Genomic DNA, 24,664 nt, shown 5'->3' with positions numbered 1-24,664 from the left:
GCAAATTATGTGCATGGTGGATGGACTATGCCTTGGGAATAAAGTATGTGGTGGTGCGTCATTAGAGACTATTGCCCCAGGTTAGTTGTCTGGCATAACGCAGCACCAACATTCTGAGCAAATTTGCTCACAGGAACCAAATCCAAAATGCGTCTTTTGGTTCACTACTGTATTTTACACTCGGAATTCAATAAAACATACCACGAGAAAAATTTACCAAGTATTTTGTGCAAAATAGATTTTCTGTGTGGACCTTGGATGCGACAAACGGCGAAGAAGGCTGCGTATTCTTGCTGAAACAAATTACTTCTGCCCCCCATGTAAGGCCAAACCAGATATGTGAAAACTAGATGTCTAAAAGGAACTAACTATGCACTATGCACGCATATCAATGTTTAGGCATCCGTGTTTTGTTGTAACTTTTATATAGTTTACTATACCACTGTGGCGTCCGATAAAATGTTTGACACTAGTGGCTCCTACCATGTGATTTCTGACGCAAAGCTGATACAAAATTAAAAGCCATTTCACTGTATAACAAAAAATATTGTTCGTTTGTGTGTGTGCTTCAAGAAGGACCTTTTGCAAGAGGCATCGCGATACCGCGCCTTACTAAACTGATCTGTTTAGTAATATTAATGCTTATATAAAATGACGTTGAGCTTCGCTAACTGAGTGCTTAATTATAGTGATATATGTTCAGATCAGAAGTGCCAAGAATTGTGAAAAAAGTAACAACTAATCAAACGTGGCACCCGAGCTACCCGAACAGCCCGGAAACCCATGGTTTTCGAAAGCTCGTTGCGTAATGTCCAGAGGCACTTCCGCTAACATACATTTCATTTTACGTAAGCTCTTGCTAAAGGTAAGTGTTATAATGAAAAGCGCATGTGCTACAACAATTAATTATTCGGTTTGTGTGTGCCATCTTTTGGCGAAGGGAGGTGTACACGAGTGGCATACTTCCCTCAACGGCCCGATGTTCAACACGGAGATTACACTGGAGAGACAAATGTGACACTCGATGAAGAATTTCACGAGTCAGAGATCCGCGCAGCTCTCCACGACCTTAATGGCAAATCAGCACCTGGTCCCGACAAGGTTACGAACAAGACTCTAAGAAACCTCGATGATGCCTCGATAACCGCTCTTACGGCATACATCAACAAATGCTGGCGAGCAGGTTGCATCCCAGAGGCGTGGAAACGCTCTAAAGCAGTCCTGATACCGAAGCCAGGCAAGCCGTCCAGCCTCGATCACTTGCGGCCCATTTCCCTCACATCCTGCGTTGGCAAGGTGATGGAGCACGCGTTCCTCTCCCTCATCAACCACCACCTCGAGGACACTGGAGCCTACCCACCCACTATGGTGGGCTTCCGGTCACACCTCTCCACTCAAGACGTCATGCTCCAGCTCTACCACCAGATTATCAATGACCCAACTAGTGGCAACCGGGCCATCCTCGGTCTAGATTTGGAAAAGGCATTTGACAATGTAGCACATGCAGCAATCCCGAGCCGCATAAACAAGCTCAACTTGGGTGAGCGAAGCTACAACTACGTCAGAGACTTCCTGTCGCGCTGCACAGTCAGCCTCGCGGTCGGCAGCATGACATCCGACGAACATACACTAGGAAGCACCGGCACTCCTCAAGGATCGGTCATATCCCCGCTCCTTTTCAACCTCGTTATGCTGGGTCTCCCGGCCTACCTCGACCAGATCGATGGCCTCCATCACGCCTTGTACGCAGATGACATCACCCTGTGGGTCAACAAGGGCAGTGATGGTCAGATAGAATGCACCTTACAAGCAGCGGTCTCTGCAGTCGAAACCTACCTCCAAGACACAGGTCTCCGACTATCTCCACTGAAATCGGAGCTGCTCGTCTACCGCTCGCGCCGCCGGCCCAAGCCTACAGCCGAATCGCGCCAATGTGACGACATAATCCTCTATACGCAAGACGGCTCCTGCATTCCCCGAGTCCCGAAGATACGCATCCTAGGCATGCATATAACAGCCAACGGGTCAAACATAGAAGCTATTCGCAAAATCGAAGGCAAGGTTACAGCGGCTACCCGCCTGATCAAACGCATTACAAACAAGCATACGGGCATGAAGGAGGACAGTGTCATGCGCCTCATACACTCTTTCGCAATCAGTCACATCACCTATGTGGCTGCCTTCCACAACTGGAATGTCACTGAAAGGGAGAAAATCAACACCCTTATACGCAAGACTTACAAGATCGCCCTTGGCCTACCGGAGTCCACAAGCACTGCTCGTCTGCTACAGCTGGGGGTATACAACACGCTTGAGGAAATTGTGGATGCGCAAAGAACCTCTCAACTCGAGCGCATGTCTCTGACAGCCACGGGCCGCTACATCCTGCAGAAACTCGGCTTCAACTACCACGTCCAACACGGTCAGAAACAGGTCATTCCACCTGACCTCAGCGACACGCTGATTGTCGCCCCTATACCTCGAAACATGCACCCGAATTTAATCGGGGCCGACGCAACGCCCGTGCCAAGGCACTGCTGCGCTCCTTGGGTGGAAAGAGGACTACACGCTTTGTAGACGCCGCAGAATACACACGAGAACACCGGTTCACGGCGGTAGTCGTAGACGTTAGCTCCCGGCTTACGCACGCGTGTAGTGTCGCAACAGAATACCCCGAAACAGCAGAAGAGGTAGCAATTGCGCTTGCGCTTACCGACCCCCTCTGCGAGGTAGTTTTTAGCGACTCACAATCCGCAGTTCGCAACTACGCGCGGGGGCGCATTTCCTCCGAAGCTCTCCAGATTCTAAGGAAAGCTGGTCGACAGCACTTAGATAACACCGCCAGCATATGGTTTCCAGCGCACGTCGCCACCCCCACCGATGAGGGCCTCATTAACTTGAACGAGGTAGCACACCGCCCTGCGCGAGAACTGACCCGCCGCGCAGAATCGGAGACCGCCTCTTCGAGTTCAGAACTGCTGGCTCAAAACACGCGAGAACGCCTGGTCAGGTACAATGACTTCACCAAGCACTACCAGCTAGGCAGGCGGTTGCTGCCCCCACCTCACCCCATGCTGAAACGTCGCCAGGCAGTCATCTGGCGACAATTGCAAACACAAGCCTTCCCCAGTCCGGTGCGATTGCAGCACATTTTCCCCGCGCAATACCCGACTGCTCTTTGCAAATTATGTCAGGCAACTAGAGCGACGCTGTCACACATGTTGTGGGAGTGTCGGGTTACATCAGCTACAATGGCAGTAGCTCCGGAGGCTCTTGCGTCGAAGTGGGCCGCCGCTCTGCGCAGCTCCAACCTCAAGACACAAGAGTGGGCTGTCCAGCAAGCCCGAGAGGCGGCGACGAGGCAAGGCCTCGAAGTCCCCTCATGGGAGACCTGAGCCCGGGTCGTCAAATTTGCCGGATTCAGAATAAAGTTGTTTCCATCCATTCATCCACGAGTGGCATATCTTACAACGTTTGGCGTAACTTTTGTGCACTCGGTGTTGATGCCTTATGCAAATTCACTTGTCGATACCGGGGAGCACGCACGCCGACTGATATTGTATGTTACGCAGCTGGCTACTTCACGTGCCATCAACAGGCTTGAATCCTTTTCAAAATTTTTTCATTTCTTGAATAACATAATAACAGATAAAAATGTTGCTGCTGAAAAAAAGTAAGGAAAACATCTCTCTATAGTACGCCCATCATTTTTCTAGTGCAGAAAACCATGCATGCTTGTTCAACGTGAAACAAAGTGACGACCGGCTACGGATAGACAGCTAGGAACTGCAACTATATGAAGGGGACCGTGTAGCAGTATTCCCTTGTGATGCCGTAAACGCAAACCGAGGCTGTAATCTACGAGGCCATGGATCGTTCCGCAGTAACTTGTCATATCGAGCGTGGAGCTCATAAGTTCACCAAAAGCGAAGTTCAATTTTCTTGCCTGTCAGAGCCAGTCCCTAAGGCAGAGAAACTTGAATCTATTACAGCGAAGCTGTATACCTCAACCGTCCTAGGAAATTTTCGTGTCGTAAGAAAAAAACTACCCGTACGTGGGCCGATCCCGGAGATAGTGCGATGCCGGGCCGAGCCGCACGAAGTTTAAGCAGGGGTAAACACTCCAATACGTGGGCTGATCCCAAAGTTAGTGCAATGCCGGTTCAACCCGCGGCGCAGGTGAAGCAGGCGTTAAGCAATCTCCATACGTGGGTCGACCCCGAAGTTAGTGCAATGCCGGCCCGACCCACGGCGGAGGTGAAGCAGGCGTTAAGCACTCACCACACGTGGGCCGATCCCAAAGATATGGCAATGGTGGCCGGACCCGCGGCGGACGTGAAGCAGGCGTTAAGCACTCACCACACGTGGGTCGATACCGAAGATATGGCAATGGTGGCCGGACCCGCGGCGGACGTGGAACAGGCGTTATGCACTCACCACACGTGGGTCGATACCGAAGATAGGGCAATGGCGGTCGGACCCGCGGCGGACGTGAAGCAGGCGTTAAGCACTCACCACACGTGGGTCGATACCGAAGATAGGGCAATGGCGGCCGGACCCGCGGCGGACGTGAAGCAGGCGTTAAGCACTCACCACACGTGGGTCGATACCGAAGATAGGGCAATGGCGGCCGGACCCGCGGCGGACGTGAAGCAGGCGTTAAGCACTCACCACACGTGGGTCGATACCGAAGATAGGGCAATGGCGGCCGGACCCGCGGCGGACGTGAAGCAGGCGTTAAGCACTCACCACACGTGGGTCGATACCGAAGATAGGGCAATGGCGGCCGAACCCGCGGCGGACGTGAAGCAGGCGTTAAGCACTCACCACACCTGGGTCGATACCGAAGCTAGGGCAATGGCGGCCGGACCCACGGCGGACGTGAAACAGGCGTCAAGCACTGACCACACGTGGGTGGATACCGAAGATAGAGCAATGGCGGCTGGACCCGCGGCGGACGTGAAACAGGCGTTAAGCACTGACCACACGTCGGCCGATACCGTAGATAGGGCAATAGCGGGCCGACCGCGGCGGAGGTGAGGCAGGCGTTAAGCACTCGCCCTACGTGGGTTGATACCGAAGTTAGGGCAAAAGTGGGCCGACCCCGGCGGAGGTGAAGCAGGCATTAGGCCCTCTCCATACATGGGCCGATCCCGAAGATAGGGCGATGGCAGGCCGATAAAGGTGGAGGTGAAGCAGGCGTCATGCCCTCGTCATACGTGGGCTGATCCCGAAGATAGGGCAATGGTGAGCCGAACCTGGTGGAGGTGAAGCAGGCGTAAGTACTTCCCATACGTGGGCCGATCCCGAAGATAAGACAATGGCTGGCCGACCCCTGCGGAGGTGAAGCAGGCGGTATGCACGAAGATAGTGCAATGCTGGGCCGACCCGCAGTGGAGGTACAGTTCGCCATAAGGGGCCCACATACACAGCTTCACTGGTCATCCTTATTCACGGAGTGGAAGGGCACTGAGATTTTTTTATTAAGCTCCTGTGTGGCTCATTCACTTAGTGTTTCACCTAGATCTTATAAGCGAAACGAAGATTACTTACAGAGGCAATAGAGTAGAATTTTGGCCAGCGAACCCTGCATACAGATCTCATATCACGTGTGCAGTCACAGGCGTCGCATGCTGGTGGGCTCTTCAGCCCCTCAGACAGTTACGATGCATTACTTTTACAGTGGAGCTGGTAGAACCTCGCTAGGTGCGCTCTTCACGTCCGCAGCGCGACCGAGCTGGAGGAGAAAGAGCTGATAGAGAGTGAAAGCAGAGTATAAAAATAGCATCGCGCAGCATAGCGACGCGATGAGGGTTATTGGAGACTAGCGAGGGAGAAGGAGTGGCGCGGCGGGGATACAGGTAGTGTGACGTCATTGTTCGATAAAAACTCGCGCGTTCGCTTCGGCGGTCCTTCACTCTAAGTTTATACCCTTTGGGTTGTATCTTGATACACAACCTTAAACGTCATCTGTCTTGTCCGCATTTCCTTTCTTTAACGCTGCGATCCCGGTACTTCGCAGTAACGAACGGCACGCGCGTTATCAGCATGACAGGATTTCCGACAGGAATGTAACGGGCGCGACGTTTTCAAGGAAGGAAACGCGAGCAAGGCAGATAACGATCATCGTTGTGTGGCAGATATGCACCCCTAAGGGTGTAAACTTTTTTAGAGTGTTTTTCTCGCAGTGGAAAAAACTATTGCGTGACATTGTTATCGCAAACACCTGAGGCCAGCCGAGCTGGCGAAAGCCCGGCAATAGTTAGACAAGATGTGGGATTTGGCACTACTTTACTGGCCTCCCCCCACACTCTAAAAAAGTGTGCACCTTTTGGGGTGTATACTTGCCACACAAAAATAATCGTCATCTGTCTTGGCCGCATTTTCATTCTGGAAAACGCTGAGCTCATTACTTTCGTGTCGAGAATGCTCTGTCATGCTGAACGCGCATGCCGTTCGTGACTTGGAAGTACCAGGCTCGCCGCGTTAAGGAAATGCGGGCAAGAGAGATGACGATTATTGTTGTGTGGCATATATACACCCCAAAGGGTGAAACTGTTTCTTGAGTGCAGCTCCACTGGTCTCTAGTGTTTGCGATAGCAGAGCCACACAGAACGCTTTTTTATATTTCAAAAGAAAAGATAATAGAACCAGCACTGTTCACAAAAGTACAAGTAGATACAGATATTGCTACCTAGCCTACGTGTGTGCGCGCATCTGCAGAAGGTGTTCGCAATCGTGTACGCGAGAATGCCATGTCCCGCCATAGTAACCACATCAGCATCCAGGGTCATCCGCATGTTTTAGCACGCAACTGGGCAACTTTTGAACGATGTTTTGCTGTAGAAATTATATGGACAGTTTAATAAATACTTCTCCGGACGCGTTTCTACTTACAACAATCGTGGTAACCCGAAACACTGTGACCGCGGCGTACTTCCTGAGATCTTCTCCGGGACTTTCCAGCAGCTTTCCCTCCGGGTCCTTGTACGTCCATTTGGCGATCTTGAAAAGAGCAATATACTATCAGCATAAGCTCAAACGCGAACAATGCCGAAACTACTCTCATGCGTTGCTCCATTTCCAGCTTCCCCTGCATTTCTAACAGTAATTTTTGTTCTGTCTGGGAAACGTACACTTGATACTATTCCGCGCTGAAACCGGCTACAGAGCGATTACACGTCCCATTTCCATGTAATTATGCGTAATAGGTGTTCTGATCAGTAATTTTGTGTTCGCGTTTCGTTTTATGCTGATGGTGCAGACTGAATTTAGTGCCGTACAGGCTACGTTTACGTGTAGGTTTGTGTGCATGGAAAGACATATATCGAAGGTCGGCATGAAACCTGCACGGGGATGCAGAAACACGGTCCCGCAAGCGATGACACAGGCCACACATTAAAAAGCTCTGACATTCAGCGCCCTCCAGGTAAGTGCCAAGAGGCACCATAATTTTCAAGGCATCTTCTCGAGCGCATCACGCCGGGTGTGCTCTGCAGGATCCAACAAGCTTTTAGTGACGAGCGGACAGAGAGAGCAGCACATGTAAAGAATTGGCTTCTGCGCCGAGAGGTGGGGCAGAACTTGTTAACAGCGGGGTCGGCGTCATCATGATGTGCTCAAACTAGGCACTTACAATGATGAAGGCCATTAGCATGACCTATATATAGAAAAGGTGGTCTCGTGGTGTCTGTACCGTCATGGAGTTAATCCTCTTCGCTTCTCTTGCGTTGACTCTCTGTACGGACATACTGATCTCTTGGTAGCCGTTCTTTTTTTCTCGTACCACAATGGGCCCAAAAGGTCCAGCGTACTCCATCTGAAATTACATATCCACATTGTGCGAGGAGGATCACGGGAAGTGGGGTGTACGATGTTTAAGTAATCATCGCATGAAGCCAACAGGCGTAGCATGGTAGATAATGAAATTAATTTCCTTGCCCGATTAAAGTGCCCAGTCATTATAGCGGATATTCGTGTTTATCTTCGTAGTCTTAATGTAAGGAAAGGAAGCTAATGTGGACAACTTCACGCCCAACGGGAGCCGGACCCTGAAACCCTCTGACGCGTGCGCTGCCCTATTAGTCGCAGAGGCTATGGATTTAGCTTTCTCTAGCGAGCAGTTTTCTTTCACTTCCTTTCTATTTATTTATTTCCTTACATATTCTACATGGGGGTATTACATGAGGAGTGCAATTATCCAGGATATGAACATAAGCACAAATATAATCCTCCCCTATGGTCGGTGAAGAAAATGTTAAGCATTTTCTGCATTGTGTCTCGTTTCAATGTCACTGGGATTTATGCGGTTGTGACAAGATGCACACTATAAACCTAGCAGGAATAGTTTGGGCTGCTGCTGTCTATACGATGCAATCAGTGGTCCTGCTCATTTTTTTTTCCTCTGCGAAGAGCGATATGAACCATAATTATACAACGTATAGAAGGATAGGCTTTTCAGTAGGTCAATGAGGTTTATAGCCCCAAACCTATGCCTCGGCTATAAGGGATGCCATATTGATGAAATCCGCAGATTTCTGACAACCAGGGGCTGTTTGGTTAACGTGCACTAAGCGTGCATCAAGATGCTGAAGGTGAGGGTTTGGAATCCTATGCCTCAATTTCATGATCAACAGTAGAAAGCCATAGCAGCTGAGCTACCCAGGCGAGTAGGTTTCCTTGTTCAATAACTACTGGCCTATTGCTACGGTGATTGCTGCTCATAACTGGTTCTTGCGCCATTAAAAACCACACATCAACTGGCCTATTGCTCGACGCTTGAAGGAAAAACTGCCGTTGGTCAATAGCGCTGCAAATAAGCGGGTGAGGAGGCAGTGGAGTACGACTACTTCCACCCTGTCAAACTATTAGCCGGATAGGTCTTGTAGAGACCGAAGAAGGGCGTCGCCATGGAGGGAAACCATGCATCCCTAGTCGCCCTTTGTCCGCCAAGCACTTCCAGTGCCCTTGGCATTGATGGTAAGAAACATCTGAGCACCGTGGCCGGACTACGCGGACTGTCCAGTATGACGCTGTTATCAAGCGACACATGACAGCATATGCTTTAGGAGTGTAAATATTGCCCTAAGCGTGTCATATTTACACTAACTTACTAATCATACAGAACGAAAAAAATCTAATCTTCCAACTAACTATATGCAAACAACCAAGCAACTAACTCACCACCCGCTAAAAACTGAATCCAAGGGAGACCCTACAAAGGAATGATGACTGTATAAAACCTTACCTAACTAAGACATTTCGTGGAGAAACTGAAAATTAGGCAGTTCATGCAGTGTAGACAAACACATATTGTAGAGGCAGCTGGAGACCTACTGCATTCATCAGAACATGCTAACACATAGCCTGCTAATCAACTGCGCACTAAGGAAAATCGCATCCTTAATGGTGTTTTCTCGTGTCTATAACTCAGCACCCTGCACCCATAAGAAAAGGTTTTTAAGTGGACTAATACGCCCATCAGAAAGGGTAATTTCTTGAAATTGCACCCGTTCTCCCAGTGTGTGCTTTGCCGAAATGCACGCTGCGTTGTATTCATACAGCGCTAACTTTTACTCTGTCACTCTTTCGGACATCCGCCGAAGTAATCCTCGCGTTTACACAGAACAGAAGCGAAGAAAAAAACAAGCCTTCCAGCAGGATTCGAACTGTGAACCTACAGGTGTCCCGTCAAAAGCGCTACCTCTCGACCACTCCGCCTTTTTTTCTTCCTTTGCTGCCTAGCGACACTACCCCGAGGATTAGTAAAGTAGCGTTAGAGTGCAGTAGAGCCTGTGGCCCCTTGTTGGGCTTTCTTATCGAATATTGCTCTGCATGTACCTGCGCATGTTTATTCCATCCGATGCTGCACGAAACAGCGCATAACTTACTGCGCGTGATATTGCGCCGGCCCCGATGCTACACCGGAAAAAACATGCGCCTCAAGAACTCGGCCGACGTCGCTATGTTTCGCTCCCCATTGGTAGCTAATGTATAAAAAATTAAATTATTGGGTCTTACGTGCCAAAACCACTTTCTGATTTTGAGGCACGCCGTAGTGGAGGACTCCGGAAATTTCGACCTCCTGGGGTTCTTTAAAGGGAAGCTGAAGCGGTTTTCAATTTCCATGAATTGCTGGGATTGGGAAGAACAGACCTAATAATTTACGGTTCCGAAATGTTTTTCTTCGTTTTGTTAATATAAGGGGCGGAAATCGCTTTCTAAATCAACCCCGCGGACACGCCCCCATCGCTTCCCGGAGCGCCGGGTGAGGAGGTTACCGGAGGAGAGAACCGGCGAGAGTGACGTCACTGGCGGGGACCGAGCTGCCGGACCGGCGTGCTGGCATGCGCTGGCATGCCTCTTTCCGTCCTGCGCTTTACTGAACGACGCTACGAGAGATTTGCCGCCGCCGCCGCTCACGTTTGTTTTGCGATTTTCGTAAACTGTTCTTTCCTTCTGTGCTGCGTGAGTGCCTACAGCCAAGGGCGCCCAACATGCCCTCGTTCTGTGCAGCAATCGGCTGCGCTAACACACGCGGGCGAGATGATGTGGTGTTTCACAGGTTCCCGAAGCACAAGAAGCTTGCAGCGCAGTGCGGTGAGGAGAGATAAGTTCGTGCCGACGAAATCAACTGTGCTGTGCTCGGACCATTTCCGCGATAGCCGGATAGCCTTACGACAAATGCGGAAACGCGTTGTTGCTAGCGTTGCTATACTCCGTTTCATACATCAGGTGCAACGCTGTGGAGGCTTGAGATACTTCTTGCAGTGGCTGCGTTCGCACTTAGAAAAAGTTCGGTGTTTCTTGACCCGATTTTTGAGAAAACTTTTCATATATAAGCTCAGTTCTGAATGAAAAAAAGGAATTTACCCGTAGAAACAATCCGTGTACTTATACGGCTGCTAACACGTTCTTTTAAATCAATGTTCTTTTCGGCATTCTTTAATTGCAGCCCGTCGCGGCAGCTTCACGTGCATGCTCGCGCGAGCAAATGCCGCTGGCACGCTGCGAACCGTAGACGGAAACGCGCGCAGTAATAAATTTTGGTAACCGGACTTCGTGCGTAGCTTCCACAGCGTTGCACCTGAGGTATAAATTGGAGTATAGGCTTGCCTAGTGACATTCGACGTACGGTTGCAGTTATCATGTTTACCACACGGCGGTGCTAAAACTGCCTAATATATTTATGTCAACACTAGCATGGAGCGCGCATACCGATTCTTGATCGAGCCACAATCGCAAAGTCGTCGAACCATATTCTGAATATTGCACATATAATCCCCCTGACCATCTCGATCTGGATGTGTATGATAAGCAACTTCCATGACTGTACCTCGCAGCACTGCATGTGCGCGCTTTGAAACGCGGCACTTATGTTCGCGATCGTGTATCAACGCTCAGAAAACCACGGGACTTCAGACAAGCAGCGGCAAGGTGCTTGACATCGCGGAATTGTACCCGTGTTTACAATCTAATGAGAAGTTAGTGCTTCGGCATTCTTCCAGCAGCAAGTTCCCAGTGACACTTTAGCGCATTTTTTCTCCCGTCATTGGAACGTGCAGCTACATGAAAAAAAAAGCATACGTAACAGCTAAGATTTCCAGCGCGCGAGAAGGTGTACACATCGCTCTCGCTTTTGGCACACTCAACATCGTCGTTGCCGCCGTTGCCGCCATCGTTTTCCGTATCGGCTGTCGGTTCGAACATGTACGGCGAAAATACAAGCTGTCCGAGACAGCGAGAACGTTCCATAATGCTTACAACTCAGCTATGCAGCCAGAACAGAACAGCGTGCTACGCTCTCAAACGCCGGCGCCGACCGGCGACTGCCGCCACTGACGTCACAGCGGCTCCGACCAATCACGGGCAACAGCGGCGTTCGCGCGATACCCTGAGGCGCTGGTGCGCGTTTTCATGAAAAAACAGCCGCTTGCGCTTGTTTCCGCCCTTTTTGAACGAGATATTCGTGTTCAGGGGACTCAAAACTGTAGAATGCCACAGAGAACTCATTTTTTTCGAAAAGTGTTTCAGTTTCCCTTTAACGTGCACCTAAATCTAAGTACACGGGTGTTTTCGCATTTCGCCCCCATCGAAATGCGGCCGCCGTGGCCGGGATTCGATCCCGCGACCTTGTGCTCAGCAGCCTAACACCATAGCCACTGAGCAACCACGGCGGGTTAATCTATAAAACAACAACCAGCTGAAACAAGTTCATGAACCCAGTGGTTCAAAGCAAAGGCAGTGTAGGAATTAAGCAAAAGAAATAAGTTATGTCTTTCCATGTCACCGTCGAGGACGTCAGGTGCATGAAATAGAAGGTTGACATCTGTAACCTGGTGTGACCAGATGAGCTGCTCGAACAATGATTTGGCGCAAACCGCTCAGAAATATACACTTATGGCTTTTTACTTGCTTGAAATATTCAAGTGCCCGAGCACCCTCAAATTTTGCAAGGTGTATGTTTTGAACAAACCGCCCGTTTAGCACCACGAAATTAGAAGAACGGTGCACTAAGGGCGTTCCGCTAACAAATGCACCCATTTTCGAAACTTTTCAGTGAAAGCAAAAGGGTGTTTCGACATATCTAATCCACCCTCGAAGGTGTGGTTAACCGACTGAGGCATGGAAGTGGGGTCTAATAACGGCGCCTGGCGGCGGAAGCACCTACTTCCATCATTGTTGTCCTGAGCGTGATGTTCTGGCGCTCCATGAGCATGGAGCTGGTGAGATTCATGTCCGTGCACGTTGGGTACTCTAGGTCAGGCGGCATCCTCCCGCTCGCTCGCTCTTCGGCAGCGGCTCGGATGACCATAGACGTGACGTCAATGTAGAAGGCCGCGTCGACCTGCAGTATATACATAAGCTAAGCTCGCGATATCTATACGACACGGTTGCACTAGGAGCTCAATTAAGAAGTAAAATACACAGAAGGGCCCTGAAGAAAACAGTGAATGTGCCAGCGGTGCCTCTTAGTTTCTGAAACCAGCTGAACGAGCTGGTTCTAAGGTTCCTGGGTCTAAAGACTGGTTTGGCCGAAGGCTGACAGTCACAGCAGCGTGCCCGCGTGAAGAACAAGAGCAAGGCCACAGTTTGACCTGGCTATGTGGGTGAACACTTACGCTTTATAGCCAGAGAAAGGTTTCAACATTGCCGCTGGTGAAGGCAGAATCTATGGGCACTTGGCGCTTTTTTGCTAGCTTCGCGCACCATTAAATTCAGCAAATTTCCTCATAATGGGACAACGTCAGCCTTAATGAAAACGAAATCCAGCGCAAACAGCTCGTGCCGCCTCTCAGTCCGCGTAAACTATGTATGGCTCCTCACTGTGACGCGTAATATGATATTGTTTACTTTTTTTTTACATAAAACTTTTTGCTGACGTCTTGAATACATTGTAGCAATTTCCTTATGCTAATGAAACGTAATAAAGTAAGAACGGAGCTAAACTTTCTTTTTTTATGGCATCACTCGTACAGGCCGCAGCTAGAGTCGCACAATATCAGAGCTACGTATAGGTATATTCCAGTGCAAGGAAAGTTATGAGTCCGTATTCACAAAAAGTTCTTACAGAGAATTGTTCGTTTACAAGAAATTCCAGCTACTCCTGATGCTGGACGTATTATTGATGAAGGCGGTCTGGCAATGCGCGAAATGCAATTACGAACTAAAAGACATGCTTTTCGCCGCAAATAAAACACACACAAAAGGAAGTAACATAGACGACGGCACGGGCGACCGTCGTCTGTTGTGTGTGTTTAATTTGCGCAAAAACATGTCTTTCAGCACGCACAAACTAGGTCAGCAAGCAGTTCCGTTGAAACGAACTAAAGGATCTAGGAATTCAGTGTCTGGTTCTTTCAACCAAACAGTCACAGTTTCTTTGGAACTATTCCAGAAAAGAAATTAAGGAGCCATTTCACCATGTGAAGGTGGATGACCAGAGGAGCTGGAGCCAATTAGACAGGGTTAGACAAGGGTACGTGTATTAATTTTCATCATAAGGTAATGGTAGTGACGATAGCTTTATGATTACTGTGACATACACTGATTGGTTCGGTTACAACCTTAGACAGATTCTGGACCAGAGTTAAATCTACACACGGCCGTTGCTCAATGACTTGTGTTGGCGTGGCACTTCAAACCAAACTCTTCTAGTACAAACTGAGTGAACGATTCCTTGTCTGGTTTTGAAATGTCCACGTCGATGTCGCCAGTGATGATCACAGGAGCAGTGTCATCACGGCTAACCCATGCAAAGTGCGTGGTCATGAACTTCTCGATATCACAATTAGATGCACCTGGAGAGATATACACAGTGGATATCGCATTTCCGTCTTTCATTTGCATGGCACAGACATTCCCACAGTCACTGGCATTGTCCTCTTGCGAGTCAAGGGTGTATGGTTGTATACATACGTACACTTTGCCCTTTGCGCATATGGCAACGCCTCTTGCTAGTGAGTCCATGTGCAGTTCACAAACAATCCCTGTATACCCATCGACTTGGGACAACGCATCTTGACTGATTTATTTCATTATTTCATTATTTATTTCATTATTTATTTATTTATTTACTTATTTGTTATTATTATTATGAGTGGAGAGCTTGAAGCCGGCTTCACCTCCACCGTGTTGGGCCTGGTATTGCACTATCTTTGAGATCGACCCACATTCACTCACCTTTATTTTTTTCACGCACAAACACGAAAAATACTTGGAATCTGAACAATAAACAGCTGCGCTGTAAAGAAAAAAGCGGTATTTAAGCACGTAGCAGTTCAGACAGGGTATATTCGAGGTATGAGAAGCACGATTTTTTTTAATTCTTCAGAAAACACTTTTTCTTGTCGAAAAACAGTGCGTTGAAGCCGTGTATTGCTAATGTGCATTGATACACATATACTGATACCGTCCATCAAGACTTATTGAGCAGTGAGCGTTGAGAATAGTCTTCCCGCGCCGCCGCGGCAGTTTCAAAGTCTGAAGTGTTGCGTCAGCGCAGTCGTTAAAGCAGTGCACAGCCTGTCCCCTTCGTTACGGGTTACGTGTTTCAGTATCATGGAGCCTACGTTTGTTACTTGTAATTCTTCACAGTAATATGGACATGGAGTACGAAGTGGCATCCGGTGCTCTGCTCAAGTCTGAGCAGACGGCAATCTGAGCACCTTTTATTTGGGTAGACACGTGAATCATGCCGCGTCAGTGCATTCTTATGACTGCGTTGCTGGTTTTCTGGAGTCGCTGTGGTGGCAAGATGCACAGTTGGGTGGGTTCGTGGTAGATTATCTAGGGGTGTGAGAGCATAGGTTTCACAGACACAGACAGAAAATTAAATCAGCCTGGTCCGTGTGTATTATCTGTTAGAGGTATACGTTGGCGCCTCGAATATGAACAAGCTATCGCTTTCACTAGTAATACCACATTATTGTGAAACAAGTGGCAATACCTTTTAGAAATGGCACAGAAAAGACGACAAAAAAGAGTAAACAGGACAGGTGCTAGAACAGAGGACAGATACGGCCGTACAAACTAAGCCAACAACAAGCATTACTCAAGTTATACAAACTAACGAATACACTGCTGCCCCAAAAGGGAAAGAAAGACTTAGGAGGGCAAATAAGAAACGATAGGTTGAGCACTGACGTCAATGTAATCGTCATTGTAATTGTTCTAGACAACACTGATGTACGCTTGCGTATTTCTTAAGTCTCCTTGCTCTGCTGTAACAATAAAATCAGTTCAAATCAGCGCTTGACCTATCGTTTCTTACATGTCTTTCTAAGTCTTTATTTTCCTTTTGGCGCAACAAGGTATTCGTTGGATCTCAACCAACTCGCCCAGAAACAAGTTCTACTCTCATATACAAACTAAATCAGGAAAAAGTCTCACTTAATACCTTAATAATTAATACCTCCACCTGACTTCCTGTACTCCCCATAGGATGCTTCTTGACCCTTAGAGACTCCTCAGAGGAAAAAGCAGGAAGCTTCATGTGCCCGTAACATCCGTGTACGAAGCGACAAGACTTCGAATGACACCCGGTGAGCATCACCTCGGAATCGGGGAAAGAATCTGTGATTCAGCTACCACATGCAATATGGAAACCTGTGTCATCTGCGGTGTGGACAGTTGTGCTAGTAGGTATCGTTAGATGAGTTCCAATACTTGTAGTTTCTTACTCCGGTAGATGCTGCGTACGACTGGCCGCAGCACACAGAGATCAAAGTCGTCCAGCTCTCTCATGCGCTTTGCGCCTCTAGCGCGACGGGCCAAGCCTTTTGGGTGCAACACCTCAAAGGATCGGTCGTATTCGGCAGCCCAAGTGTATATAACTAAAGCTCTTGAATACTAACCACATGCGAAACTCTCCATAGACCTTAAATTTCACAATCCGGACACAGTGACTAGTGAACAGCTTGAAGCTCGCAGATTGTCCCATCACCTACACAAAACACAAAAATAGCTATATAAAGTGTCATTCACTATGCCAGCGCCGCGAAAGCAAACAAACAAACAAACAAACAAACAAACAAACAAACAAACAAACAAACAAACAAACAAACAAACAAACAAACAAACAAACAAACAAACAAACAAACAAACAAACAAACAAACAAACAAACAAACAAACAAACAAACAAACAAACAAACAAACAAACAAACAAACAAACAAACAAACAAACAAACAAATAACTAAATAAAAAATTTAGAGCCCTTTCACTATGTGAAGTGGATGACCAGCAAAGCTGTATTGATTAATAGTTACAATAAGTTCTATAAGGTGGTTATGCTATATTGGTTGAATAAAGGCACAAACACATAACTTCTGTTTGCTTCATCTTTATTTATTGCTTTCTATATTGATTTTCATGTCCTTTATTTTTCTTATTCTTTATTTTGAATATTTTCACTTTATTGCTTATTTTCTTTCTTTATTTATTTACTTTACACAAATACACCGATGTTTGGACACATATTAGACTGGCGTGGAAGACGACGACGACGAAGGCGCGAGCATTGGCTCTGGCGCGTTTGCGCGGTTGCAGCCGAAAAATTTTTAATATTCTTTTTTTTAAAGTTGCACAAAGCATTTTTTCAAGAACATCTGTTCTTAATCTTGTGCCTGGGACTTCTTTGAGTCCCACGTGTGACAAGGGTAGTTCAAGGGCGCGTTACAGGTCCCCGAGCCCGCAGGGGCATGTGCCATTGAGCTTGGACCGTTTCTGCACTATCACCAGGATCGGCCGACATGTTTTGCCATATGTTTTTCCAACATCCCAGGCACATTTTTTCCCGGATCCTAGCCATAGATAGCTTCGCTGTAATACCAAAGTAGATGTATGAACACTTTTGAATGAGTCCGTTCTGAGCGCATTGAAAACAGTAGCCTTGCCCACGTGCGATCTGGCAGCCATTGCTAAGTGATGACTTACAGTGGGAAGCGTCGCGCGTGGACAGCCTAGAAGGAAAACGGCGCGTCTATTTGTACAGCATGGGAAAACTTTATTCAGGCCCTTCGGAACGCGCGTGAGCACGTAAGGGGCCGCTCCCACGTCGGTGCAGAAAGGAAGCCTCTCTGCTGCGTCGCACGTCTATGACAACGAAATACTGAGCATGCGCAGGCGAAAGCTTATGCTGCTCATCGTTTGGATGCCACGATACGAAATGCCCGATTACGAAGATGACGCCATGCGTTGCGAATATTGCTCGTGGGAGAGCACACGCAGATAAAGATGCTTCATAAAGATTCCTTCATCATCGATGTGGCTCCGCCGACGTGTGCCCGCCGTATCGTGGGAGCACACGTCGGCAAAAAAAAAAAAAAAAGCACGAAGGCTTCAGCCTGATAGAACGTTTTCTACTCTACGCAAGGGGAAGCGGATAACAAATCAGTAAGGATAGAGGATGTATATTGCGGTAGGGTGGCGAATATTAGAACAGACAGGTTACGTGATATCCTGCTTCGTTGTGCTCGACAGGCAATGTTACAGGCTTATGGACAGTGGCCACAACGTTGATTAACGGCATTGCTGGTATTTTTTTTTCGTTTTTTTTGTTGCTAATGGCATGTTTAAACCGTGAAGTAGTCGCTGCAAGACAGTAACATTTACTTCAGCAGAGTCTTACTAAGGCTGGCAGTTCACGCCTGACCTCTCATTGTGCTTTCTTGACTCCGACTGAACTTCGTAGCTATTGCTTGGTTGAAGAGGAGGGCACCTTTTCCCGTGAAGCGCGGAGCTGCATGAGGGGGGCCTCCGGAAGACGATTTTTAATATTGTTACCACCTCCCGCGAAATCAAGGTTGTTAGAATCAGAGGCTCTATATTATAGCTCAATAAGGACGCGAGCGCTCTTATCGCGGCACAATGCTGCCATTGCCTTGAGCGAGTTGTTACGTTCCTCGCCATTTTCCTCAACGTGGCGCGGGATTTGTCGCACCCAACGTTTCGGAAGCAACTCGGCTTCTTCCTCACTCATAGATAGGTCTGATCTACCATCTTCTCTTCGCTTTCCCGTGCCTTTCTTTTTAAAGCTAGAACAATGATCAGGCTAACCTAATGAGCACTTCGTGCTCAAGCAGGGTATGAAAACGAGCAAATGGACTTGGGGACAAAGTTGGCAAACGTTCGTACCTGTTCTGTTTGAACGTTGAAAACCTTGTCTTTCATGGCTTCTGCCAACAGCTCAGGGTTGGTCAGCTGCGGCGTGGCCGTGATGAATGTGACGTTGCTGCACACCGAACAATTGGGGGCGTAGTTCTCCTGCCGGAGAAGCAGAAGTGTCAACGTACACCAGAGAATGTTTTGTGTGGTGGCTAACTTGGTGTTATCGAAGAAGCTGGCCTTTACTGGTGTGAAAAAGGTAGATTGAAGTCAAGAGGAAAAATAATAATAATGATAACGAGCACAAGCGCGTACGTGGGAATGCTAAACGGTCTCCCCATCTAGCGGTGACGACGAAAGTTGTCAACTTACCATCGGATATAATGCTTTCCAAACTGTCTTGCAATTCTGTTTCTTCCCACCATGAGAATGTGTTATTTGTTTTTCGAAACGCATAAAACCTCCCTAGTTTCCGTGCACAGATAATCTGGACTCTTCTTAATTAGTGTACTAGTTTCTGAAGATTTTATCTCCCGAGATGCTTCTGAACTCAGTGTTTTCTACAAAAGAAGTCGAGTTGTCACGTGAACGCCGAAGGGATTAGTGCAAAAAGAGAAAGATAGCTATGGAGAGGAGCGGCGCATTGTGGCCATGGCACAAGCAAATTGACCGACGCTGTTCTGGCAAATGGACAAAATACAGCAGCCCGTTTTTGGGAAAACTGGCTAAAAACTTCATCGAGAAGATCGACTTGCTTTTTTTTTCCTTTTTGCTTTGTTAGCCGTTTTTTCTTTTCTCTGGCAAAGTTTAGGATGTACTGTATAAGAGGAAACAAGCATATTACTCGCTTCCGTTTCTATATAACAACTCTACAATGCCGGGTGGGTTGACAAAAAGCAAAACATCATATTTGTCCTGTGGGCTTCACTGCTTACGCTTGCAGAAAACAGCAAACCGCAAGAACTGCAAGAAAAAAGCAAGGAATTGAACTTTTAACTCTAGACGAAAAGAAGACTTCAGTTGAGACATTTTGGGTAATATCATTCTTAACGAAGCATTGCAGCATGCCTGTTAAGAAACTTTGCGACTGAATTCATATTTCAATTGCCAGAAACCAGAAGAGCTGTTAACGCTGTCACTAATGTGTGAACACGAAAAAAATGGATTTCATTGCTCTGTGGCAGTCATGCATATCGTATACGAAAAAAAAAGGAGGTTGGTTCTCCTCATTGACTGAGTAAAGAAGTGTATGCTTAAGCACCCGCTTGACTATAGACGAATCGCTGAGTGAAGTTGTAACGACACTTGTAAACTGTGCATAATGTACACAGCACACCGATTAAAAAATGTTACCTGCAATTATATGTGACAGAACGGCTGGTGTACTATACAGTATTAGCTTCTCACATGCACGCAGCTTCGCACATTTTATTTTTTCACGATTTGCGTTAAGAAACTAGGTATGATTTAGTGAAATTAGGTAATGAAGAACAAGAAAGACGGTAGACTCTTACCCTTGAGATAAGGAACCACGCAAACTCCCAGTTGTCCCAATCGTTTTTGTGAGCCTGGTGCAAACCCACAAATCCAGAATAAGCTTAACGTAAAGCAAATCCTAGGGCTTAAAAATTCTGCACAGCGCTTGTCCGTTGGAAAAAACATGACAAAAATATTTTCTAGCGTTTTTCGAAAGGGCATACGAAAAATATTTTGCCGTAGCGACAGAAATTTTTGTCGTAGTTTCAGAGGTAGCTGTGGTCACGACAGAAATTTGTCTCATTACAATAGAAATTTCTATAGCACTTTCTTTCACCCTTTCTTCACAACACGTTTGATTCTGTCTTGAAGAAGACGCCTTGTTACAATGCCGTTTCTGTCGTGACGAAAGAAAGAATGTCGTCTTTTGGGACATTTCTGACCTTTAATTTCACTGAGCGGATTTTATCATTTTGAGAACAACACATTCTGTAAAGTAATCTGATCTGTATCGTAAACCGTTATTTTATTATGAACGAAAGTTGCGCAGCTGTTATAAAACTTGTATTCGTGAAGTAAATATGTACCATGCTGGATAAAATTACAAGAATCAATATTGTGCTTCGTGAGCAGGCTACCTCGTATGTTTTCTCATAGTTTTGGCATGCCGTTTTTGATTCGGAGCTACAGTAATTCAAGCTTAACAATAGCGCAATACAAAAGATGGACTATGCACGGCGTTATTCTTTTCAGCTTGAATCATGAACCAACTAGCCCTGCAGCGCGTATTATAAGAAAGAGTAAGGGTCTCGCGGAGGCACAAGATATGATAGACCTTTATTTTAAATTGATATGAGTAGAAGCACTCGGTTAACAAAAAAAAACGAGAACCTAAACTGAGATTATCGCTATAATTTACAGCATCTTGTTAGGAAATAATTTTCATTTAAATTAGTGCGAAATTTAAGGAACAAGATTTATGTCCTCCTGAGGATTATATATGAGAGCTGCAACTAAGCTGGAGCTAATGACCTTCAGCAAGGAAGTTCAGAGTGTTAAGCGAGCGATGCAAATTGGTTCGTGCATCCCACAGAAATGAGTCAACAAAGTGCAAAGCGCGCAGGTGGTGCATTGGCGCTTGCGTCCTTTGCGCACATTTGTACGCCGCAGTGAAGGCTCTCACCAGCTCCAAGGCTTGGTTCAGCGTGTCACCCCGGCCAAGAATGAAGAAGTTCGAGACGTCCGTGGAGTGAATGAGCTCCGCGTTTCTTTTGAAGTCATCCTCGGTGCCGTCGACCTCTCGCATGATATGCGGCGTCGGTATGTTCTCCAGCAGCCGCGCGTACTTATGGTCGATGACTGGAGTGGCAGAGTGATAGATGTTAATTGTGGACAGGTATAAAAGACTCGCTTCAGGGTGCAAGTTTTCCGCGCGCTGGCCCCTGCGCGACCAGGGACGAATAGGCCAGGATGTAAGGCGTGTCTGGCGAAAAGGCCGACCTGAGCTGACGTGGCCTGTATTCTAGCATAACGACTTTCTTTCAATTTTGCTCCCCTTTTACAGTTCGTACCGACTAGCCGTTGCTATGAACATCATAGACCGGGCACTACTACAACAAATGACGAAGAGAAAGAAAGAGATGCAATTTGGAATATGACTATATAAAACTTTTGTATATATTGTTTGGGTCATGTTAAAAAATAAAAGAGCGAGTCTACTGGCTCATTCAGCATCTCACGCGGGAGCACCCATGATGGCAGCAATAGCTTACAATACGTTTATGTAAAAAAAAAACTAGAAAAAAAAAACAAGCGGCAGTTACGGCTCTGTACACGTCACAGAAGCTGTACAAAGTGTCGTAAAGGGCACCCTGCCAAGTCGCTGCGGGCTTCGACAGCGTAACTGGACTGCAGTGCGGTTGTACAATTGATTTAACTATCGACTTCTGGAATTGCTCAAGCGCTTATTGGCACATAACAATCATTCGATGGCACATAAAAGAGTGTACTCGCACGTCTTTTCCAACTAGCCTAAAGGTTGACAGTACGCAAGGATATGGGGCAGCTTTCAGTTTTGCAACTAAAAGGGAACAATTGTCATCCGCCAAAGCATAACGAGCATGTGCGCATTTCTTTTTGTAGCTTCGCGATACTATTAGGTGGCTGACAATATTTCCATTTTATGAATATTTCTCCCCCTCGCAAATTTTCACTGCACTAATTTTGCATACTTTTTGCACTGTCGATAATGTCATTATCGCCTAATAAAAAGAAGGGTTGACTTTGCGAGCGCACCATAGTGTTATTACAGTACGATATCTGTACAAGCGAGCAGCTGCCAAGGTACAGTTTAGACAAGGTCAGCATGACTACGGTAGCTTAACCATGCTATTTCAGCCTATGGAACAGCGTTGGCGTCCAGATGACGAAAATAGCACGCATGTGGTACAACTTCAACCCTCAGTATCAAGGTCACGTCACAACTCGTGGCACTAATAATACTGGATGATAGGAATGAATGCCTGACCTTAGCCGTTTTTTCACCTACGGAGATGCGACGATCCCTGGCTTTGAATCTCATTTATACTCATTTTTTTGTTTCGTCTAACGGCTAGTAATTGGGTCACTGACATGCAACAGTATACCTGCGACTCTAAAGTTCACCTGTTCACGCCGCATCCACGCAACCATTTATCAGCACCGCTGACTGCGCCTGACGGTAACGCGATGCCGCACAACTTGCCGACACGGAGCGTCAGGCCTAAGCCGGGCGAACGCTTCCACGGGCTTTTTTTGTAGACTTCTGTTACTTTCAAAGTGTCGCCTCGATGAGACTTCACCATTTTCAAGGATCCGCACACAGGCGGTATATGGCCACTTACTGACGCTACTGTCGTAGATGATGCCGGCTGCGGAGAGGTCCATCTTCTTACAGAGGTCGCGAATCACCTGCGTGTAGATTTCTCCCGGAGGCGTGACGTGGACCAAGAATTCGCGCTCGAGCGCTGTGAGCCTGTCCCAGCCGCTGAGCGGGTAGTCGTTGTGCGCGCCATACGTGAGGCTCAGCGTGGGCAGCCCCATGCGGCGAGCCGTGTCGCGTACCGCCGTTGACAGCTTGTCCACGGTGCTGCCCGGAGCGCGCACGGCGTCGATCAGCACGTGCGGCTTCGGATCGGCGAAGATGGCGCTGCACACTGCATCGCGGCATCCAGAGGGCAACCAATGGTCGCTGCACCGCCAGCGTGGTACATCGTGGTCGCCGCATGCAAGACTATCAATATGGAAGTTTTGTGCAGAATGATGTTGGAGGGGTAGCCTCATGATCATCTATCTAGAACGAAGCGAAGGCCTGTGGTAAAAAAAATGCGCTGCGACTAAGGATAAAGCTTTGTTTTGTTTGCGCAGTTCCTTTGTCCTTGGATTTTGTGCGAGTGCATTTAGTTTGTTAAGGCATCCACTGCAGATGCCCAAATATTTTGCTTACAGCACTTGTCTTGATTTTGTTAAATAAAGATTGTTTACAGCTCTTGGAAGCAGTAGAAGCGTTACTGTCCGTATAGGCTGATAACATTGTTTTGCCTTCTCTTTCTTATTCGCAGCTTTGCGAATGCCGAACTGCGCAAAACTCGATCGGATTCAATGCGTGCTAGCAGTTTAAGATAGAGTATTGGAAAGGTTACGAAACTGACCAGCTTTCGAAGAGTGGGAGCGCAGTCATGGGAAGTTGCAGAAATAAGCATTCACCTTTCAATTTTAATGGTCAACCTCTTGAACCTGCATTTCAGTTTGAGTGTTATCTTGAAACAACAGTGACGAGTTGCCTTGAAACTAGCAAAACACACAAGGGCAAAGGCTGAGCGTGCATTTCATGGTTATGTGTATTTAAGAACTTTTCTTCCTAAGCAGCAGTCGGCATATGCATGGGAACTGGGAAGGTTTGTCTCACTGCTTTATGCCAGTGCTCTACCACCGGCGTCAACTGAGAAAAGTGAATGCTGTTAATAAGTGCAGTAGAAAAAATAATCATTTTTTTACCGCAGCACGTTACTAGTGGCGGCGAACATCAATAAATGCTTGATGTTAACTAATTAACTAACTAAAGTTTGTTAACTAGCTTCCTAATAATTAATTTAGGGTGCTTGTATCAAGTGGGGAATTGAGTTTAGTTAGTTTAGTTTAATGGGGTTTAATGGCGCAAAGGCAGCTAAGGCTATGCTGCGCCAAACACGAGGTGTTTTAAAATACAGTTTATAAAGTGAAAGACTGTGTTAATAATCTATATTTTATGTAAAAATCCAGTGTCGTCTAAAAATTTATGGACGTCACAAAATGGGACTAGTGGATCATCGCCTAAAATTACAGCAGGGTGTAACGGTATGTGTTGTTCATATAATTTGTGCAAGAGTGCTCGTCTGTGTGTTTCAATCTGCGTACATGTGAGTAATATGTGCATAACTGTTAGTGGCTGTTGACATTTCTCGCATGTTGGTGTGTCTTCTTTCCTAAGTAGGTAATTGTGTGTGATGTGTGTGTGCCCGATGCGTAGTCGGCACAAAACTACTTCGATGAACCGCTCCTGATGA

General features: G+C 47.1%; 1 protein-coding gene across 1 annotated transcript in view; it reads right to left on the bottom strand.

The window, feature by feature from the left end:
• Positions 1-24,664, bottom strand: part of LOC135908426 (ionotropic receptor 25a-like) — a 118,043-nt gene that overhangs the window by 32,697 nt on the left and 60,682 nt on the right. Inside the window, exons 6-12 of the mRNA XM_065440206.2 lie at positions 22,964-23,275; positions 21,265-21,440; positions 20,120-20,173; positions 18,636-18,764; positions 12,671-12,847; positions 7,697-7,819; positions 6,898-7,005 (exon numbers count right to left, since the gene is read on the bottom strand). Of these exons, the coding sequence (XP_065296278.2) occupies positions 6,898-7,005; positions 7,697-7,819; positions 12,671-12,847; positions 18,636-18,764; positions 20,120-20,173; positions 21,265-21,440; positions 22,964-23,275 (1,079 nt within the window). The remainder of the gene's footprint in view (positions 1-6,897; positions 7,006-7,696; positions 7,820-12,670; positions 12,848-18,635; positions 18,765-20,119; positions 20,174-21,264; positions 21,441-22,963; positions 23,276-24,664) is intronic.

Source organism: Dermacentor albipictus, chromosome 1, assembly GCF_038994185.2.
Source record: "Dermacentor albipictus isolate Rhodes 1998 colony chromosome 1, USDA_Dalb.pri_finalv2, whole genome shotgun sequence".
Classification (NCBI taxonomy): domain Eukaryota; kingdom Metazoa; phylum Arthropoda; class Arachnida; order Ixodida; family Ixodidae; genus Dermacentor; species Dermacentor albipictus.
The sequence above is the reverse complement of the archived record's forward strand: the minus strand, read 5'-3'. Positions and strand labels throughout refer to the sequence as shown.